The sequence below is a fragment of the Cryptomeria japonica genome, chromosome 10, assembly GCF_030272615.1.
Source record: "Cryptomeria japonica chromosome 10, Sugi_1.0, whole genome shotgun sequence".
Taxonomy (NCBI): domain Eukaryota; kingdom Viridiplantae; phylum Streptophyta; class Pinopsida; order Cupressales; family Cupressaceae; genus Cryptomeria; species Cryptomeria japonica.
In genome coordinates this window covers 68,364,045-68,370,610 of record NC_081414.1, presented here as the reverse complement: position 1 = coordinate 68,370,610, position 6,566 = coordinate 68,364,045, and the positions used below count along the sequence as shown (strand labels likewise).

The window sequence follows — 6,566 nt, the reverse complement described above, 5'->3', positions numbered from 1 at the left end:
GTGTCAGGCCCATCAGAAGAGAAAGTGATAGAGGGAGCCGCTCAAGCTAGGTAAAGGTCGAGCAAGTCAAGGTTGATCAATGGTGATCCAAGGGAGATCAATGGTTTTCACCAAGTCATAATATGAAGTTGCTCGATGGCTAACAGTCGTAACTGTGAGACCAAGCGGTGGGGTCCGATAGAGAAAGAAAACAGTTTGGAGGAAATAAAGAAAAGAAGAGCTAAGGAAGAAACAAAGGGCTTCATTCCGGTAGTAAACTCAAGCGATGCTGAGGTGGAAGGATATGGGCCCCGAAATGAACCAAATGATGCCATGTGGCAGAGATGCATGACAGATGTCTGCACGGGAATTTGAAAGATGTAAAATATGATTTCTGACTATGGTGAACAGGTAGAAAATTAAACGACCGACCTGCAGAGGGATTGATTACTAAAGGACTATTTTTTGCCCGATATATAAGTGTTATATATCATTGGAAATCTCTCAATTCAAGGAATTTGACTTTGTAGTCAAGTGTAGCCAACGAAAAATGTATTTGGGGTAGTTACCTCAGGATCTCATATTGGATTTTCAGTCAGAGAGATTGGATGTTCTGCAGGCTAAAGTTGTGCGAGGCAAATATTGTTGAAGGATAGGGTGGTTGTTGTAGTCAGAGAATGAGATATGATTCTATCCTCCCTGCCTTCTTATTCAAGAGTCTTCTCATTTTGTAGGGTTTCCAGATTTTTGTGAGCAAGGCTCCATAATCTCGGTTTCCAATTCTAAGATTTTTGCCAAATTTATAATACAATGTTCCTTTTCAAGCAATAGAGTATCTTCTTGCTGCAAGTGTTTTCTGTTGCAAGTCACATATATGTAAGGTATGTATATAGTTTATTGGATTGTCTCTAGGCCTTCTCTTATTTTCAATGAATCCAATCTTCAAGGGAGTTTGGATTTGTCCTCTCAAAGTGGGAGTGTAATGGGTGTTCTTAGGTACTCTTCAAGGAAGGGTTTAAATTCTATGAGCAATCATTTTGAATTCAAGATAATGTCTGGATATGTATGATCCTTTGTTTGAGTTTAGAATGTATTAATGTCAGGCATTAATACAGGGATATCTTTCTCAATAAATTGGATTTGCAATAGAGGTTTCCATTTACGGTTTGATGTATGACTCCATGCCCAATGGATAAGGCACTGGTCTTGTAGATTATGGGGATTCTCATAGTTTTAAATATCAAGTATCCATTTGCTTTTATGTTTGCAGTTTCAGTATGTTCCACCTATCTCATGCTCCAATCTTGTTGAGATATCAATGTAGATCTAGCCCATCTGCAGTAACCTCCTTGTTGTTGAGTCCTGTGAGATTAATCTGCTTTTATTGATGCCATATGTTTGTACTGGTTGTACTTTGTGCATCAAAGGGTGTCCCCCCCTAGGACTTGCAGAACCTAAAGTGTAGGAGGATCATTAGGATCCTATGTTATGTTGTCCAAGCCCTGAAGCTTTTCATTGATTGAGATTGTCTATTTCATAGATAGATTGCAGGTGAACTTGGGTGTCTTTTTTGAGACCAACATCAGGAACAGTGGCTCTTTCCATGGTCATCGATGCCTCTGCAACCTTCTCCTCTCCTTTATCTTTCTCAACACTAGCATAAACATATGTATCACCCTTTTCTACATCAGCCTCTTCTCTAACTTCCTCATATGCCCTCTTCTCACTGCAATCTCATCAGTTGCTTCTTCTGAGTGAACTTCCATAACTAGAGGATCTTGTATAGCTTCACCGAAGTCCCCAAATGCCTAATTATCAATGGTGTCATCTGTAGTTTCCTTTTCTACCAGATCAATCTGTACAGATGGCTGCTCATGAGAAACTTTTGTCTGAACATGAACTACCAGAATAGAAGTGTCTTTACTTGATTGTTCTTCCGATTGGGAGTCTTCTTTCTCTGAATTTATCTGATAGTTATTTTCTTTCAAAATTTTATTTAAAATGCCCTTTGTATTTTTAACTACTTCATCGACTCTTTCGAACATTATTTTATTTACTCTGTGTTTGCTTCCGAAGTTTTCCTTAGCAAGTCTCAAAATTCTTTGTAGTTCATCTTTTGTTACTTCGGGATATAGCTTTACTAAGGTATATTATTTTAACCTCTTATCTTCTAAACTAGTTGTGTATCCGGGCATCCAAAATATCATCTCTTTTGGGATTATGGATGACATCTCAATCAATGCTTTACTAAAAGGATTCATATAATGTACAACTTCTTCCTCAATAGCTCTCAAAACTTTTTCATTAGAATGTTGATAATATATAGAAATGTTCAAGTTGGATTGCCTTATTTTACTATTGTGTCTATAATCTTTTGTAACGGAGGCACAATAGTGTAAGGATCTTCAAGCTTACTCAGCTTGAGAGCTTCATCTATCTCTGATTTTTTCTTGTCTGCTTTCATTTTACTGGATGGTTCACCTTGTGTTTTAGCTTTCTTTGCAGGTGGAGCTTCATTAGATAAGGGCTTCTTGACTACCCTAGCATATGTAGAAAGCTTCTTCACTTCTCTTACCTCTTCATCTGATTTTGTTTCTTCTTCCACAATAACATATTTTCTCACTGACTTCTCCTTGTTCTTCTTTTCATCTTCACCGGTTGATGATGATTGTGGCTTGGGTGGAGGAATGGGCTTTTGCACATCGGAGATAGGTGCAAACTTACTCTGCTTAGCTTTATCTTGCTTGGGAGGAGGGGAAACCTGCTTAGCCTGTTTCTTCACCACGTCTTCCTCCTTCAATATATTTTGCTCTCTAGCTCTCTGCACAACTTCTTTAGTAATGCCCATTTGTTCTTCTAATTCCTCTACCTCTTTCCTTACTTTCCTTTTCCCGGTAGGTCTGGTAAACTTCTTGTGCAAATCAAGGTCTTTATCTTGACAAGTACCAAACCTTTCTTCTTTATCATCTATCGGTTGACTCAACATATGTTGAGCACATGCATCAAGTGTGGTAGCATCCACCATATACCCCATGGGCATGATCCAGATAGTCCTTGGCTCAACTGCCTCCATATGACATTGATCTTTATCAGCCATAAAACAGATAGTTTTCTCATACTTCTCAACAATTTATTTAGGCATCCTTTCCCTATTGTGCATTGATGCCTGAATGGATTTGAAGTATCCCCACAAGGAAGATTTATGAGCAACAGTATCACCTAAACCCTGCAACCCTTCCTTTATTTGAATAGCCACCAGTCTGTCATAACCCCATTGAATCTTCCCAATACCGGGGATCTCATTTAGGAAATGCAGAGCTAGAAAAACTACCAAGGAACAAAACTTGAACACATGCTTCTTGTCTTTCTTAATCTTCTTTAGGTTGCTTAATAACTCATTGTGTAGAACTGAACAAAGATCATATTACGTTTTTCCTTCCTTTAGAATCTCATAGGCTGCAAATATGGTTGTGTCGAATACAAAATTATGCCTGCTCGACTAATATATCTTATATCCAATCACCATCGAGGCAAATCTAATATTATGCTCTATGATATCATTGATTATCATTGATTGGCTATCAAACTGAGATCTGGTAACCTTTGTTACCGTTGTATTCTGTACTTTCCTCAATCCGGGGACCTCTCTGATTGCATGTAAACATGCAACCACTTCAATAGATTTCTTGGTAATCTTATAAGGTCATCCCAACCACATGAATTCATCATGGATTCAACTTAGAATGTATCGGATTCATTCAGGTTCATCGAACACCAGGAAGTGAATGAATTGGATGAAACCCTTGTCGTGTAGTGACTTGAATTCTGACTTCAAATTCTCCATAACATCCATTATGTTCTTGGTGTAAAGTGAGAGTATATTTGCATTCCCAAGCTCCTCCATGTGGCAATGGATGTAAACCCTAATATCTTCATTGTGAAGTACGCCATACGAAATAGAGGAAAATGCACCTTCTGGATCATCTTCAATAGATTTGAATGGGTTCCTTTTGAATACAAATCTTGCCCTCTCAGTAATATCAATCACCAAAGGAGTCACAACACCATATGCGAATGCAGATGCTATTTCGAAATAAGGATATGAAAAGATAGCTTCGAAAATGGAAAATACCTTTTGATTCTCAACCGGGTGGTAGAAATCGTTGATTGATTGCTTCAAGCTCAAATTTTGCTGCTAAAACCTTTTCAATCTATTTCTCTGCTCTTCTCTCTCATTTGCATTGTGAAGAATGGGCTATTGAAACACTTTTTTATCTCCCAAAAACCTAATTTCAAGTTGTAATAAATGCACAAACCTAATGACTTCTGGATACACTGTTTTTCATCAATTCACACACCGGAATCCCAAACTGCCATGAAGTCTTCCAGATAACCTTTGGATATCTAATGTAGATCTTTTACAACCTTCCATAACCAATTACAAATTTTTGCAAGGGGGTTCTAGAGATTTGCATGATTATCTTCCCCCTAAGGCCAAAATTCCCTAGTTACTAGATGAGGTTTCATCACCGGATTCAAGTGTGGAGCTATTTTGCACATTTGAATCTCCCTTTTTCACCCACATCTTCTTATGTTGATCTTTGATCTCTTCCACTTTAGTTTTTCCTTTTTCATCTGATTTATTCTTGTTCATCGGAGCATTTTTGCTTCTACAATATCTTGCAATATGACCAGGTTTCTTGCATGCATGACAAACAACATTCCTTTGTATAGGCCCTGAAATTCATCTGATTTGGTCTCATCCAAACATCCCACAAGCATAGCATCTCTTGTTCAAAAAGTTATTTATCACCATTCTGCACATGTTTGACTTATGACCAAAATTGTTGCATATGAAACATTGACCGGTAAAGGTAGGACCATTATTCATCATGTTGTTCATCATCCTATTATTCATCTTACTTCTACATTGACTTGCCATATGACCAAATTTACCACAAATAAAACATTTACCATTGAATTTATAGGCATTAGGTTGTCTTACCAGAGGTTTCTTGTGCTTCTTATGATTGTTTTGACTAGAACCAGACGATTCTCCTTTTTCAAATCCAAGTCCTCACATACCTTTCCCATGTCTCTAACTTTCCAGCATCTCATCCAACCGGACTGAACTGGCTTTGAATTTTTCTTTGTACTCATTTGCAGTATTCAGCTTCTCTCTCAAGAATTATGATCTGTCTTTCAAGTTCTTGTCCATCATTCTTTGTTTGCACCAACTCAAGCTTCAGCTGATCATTCTCATATGCCAATCTGCAACATTCATCAGATATATCCTTCAATGGTTGAGTTAGTGTTTCTTCATTCTTCTTTCGGTCTTCAATCTCCTTAGTCAACTTCATTACAATAGATTGCATCTCATTTTTCAAAATTGTGTTCTCCCTAGCGAGCTTCTTATATTCATCTGTCTTTGATTTTCTTTCTCCTTTAGCTTATCCATCAGCTCCTTTCTCTTTTCTCTAGAAGTACTCACTTGATCTTTCAGGGTTTCAATGAAATCTTCAGCTGCATTTAGGTTTCTTTTCAGAGAACTTACTTCATTCCTTGTTGCATCAAGATCTTCAAGTGCCACAGTAAGCTATTTTTGCAAACTAGAGTCCATTGATTCAATCTCCCGAATCTTCCTCAAGCTATTAGGCTTCTTCTGAGGAACTAGGCTCTGATACCAATTGTTGGAATCAATGAACACTGAGGGGGGGGGTGAATCAGTGTTCTACAATTTACTAGATTATTAAATTGATTCTTAAACCACCAGATGCATAAGATAGAAAGTATAATGCAGGAACTCAAAGCAAATAACCGTACAACCATAACGCCAGAATTTTTACGTGGAAACCCAGAAAGGGAAAAACCATGGTGGGATTTGAACCCACAATATTATTATACTATGGCCAGTAGTAGAACAATATTACAAAAGGGAATGCACTTGCATTCATGCACATTGCCTAGAGCTCACTATTCAATTACAAAACAACCCCCTGCAATTCTGGAGGACTCACTATCCTACAATTGAGATATAAAGGCAAATACAATGTGTGAACTGAAATACAACATCTACAAATGCCAAAAATTAGTTCCGATTATGCTCAAAATGATCCGCTGCCTCTAATCTAGACAACTGGTCTATTTTGCTCTGCTGCCAAATACCGGATCACGAAATCTCAAGATGCACATGTGAAACTATGCTCAATCACTCCCAAAACAAATTTGCATTCATGTATTTACACCAAAATAATCATCCAAGTTGAACTTATATATCTGCACCACCAAAATAGATCTCCATCAAGTCGGCTTTACAAAACTGCAAAATATGAAACGTGTAGTCTCATGCCTGCTCAATCCACCACAAATTCATTTACCGGATCTAAAACATATGATCCTAATCTTCACACGCAATAACACAAACTCCTTGAACACAACACCAATGACCAAAATCATCCCTACAGTTTGGCAACACACGTTACCCAACTAACCACACAATAGCTTTGTTCTTCTAGAATCACCGAATACCGGATCAAGAATCATACACTAGAGTTGACACCGGAGGCTAGAATTACAAGATGATCTTC

At 37.8% G+C, this 6,566-nt stretch overlaps 1 protein-coding gene across 1 annotated transcript; it reads right to left on the bottom strand.

The window, feature by feature from the left end:
- Positions 1-2,326: 2,326 nt before the first annotated feature.
- LOC131858776 (uncharacterized) lies at positions 2,327-3,076 on the bottom strand. The gene has a single exon (XM_059212225.1). The coding sequence runs from the start codon at positions 3,074-3,076 to the stop codon at positions 2,327-2,329; it is 750 nt and encodes a 249-aa protein (XP_059068208.1).
- Positions 3,077-6,566: the final 3,490 nt, after the last annotated feature.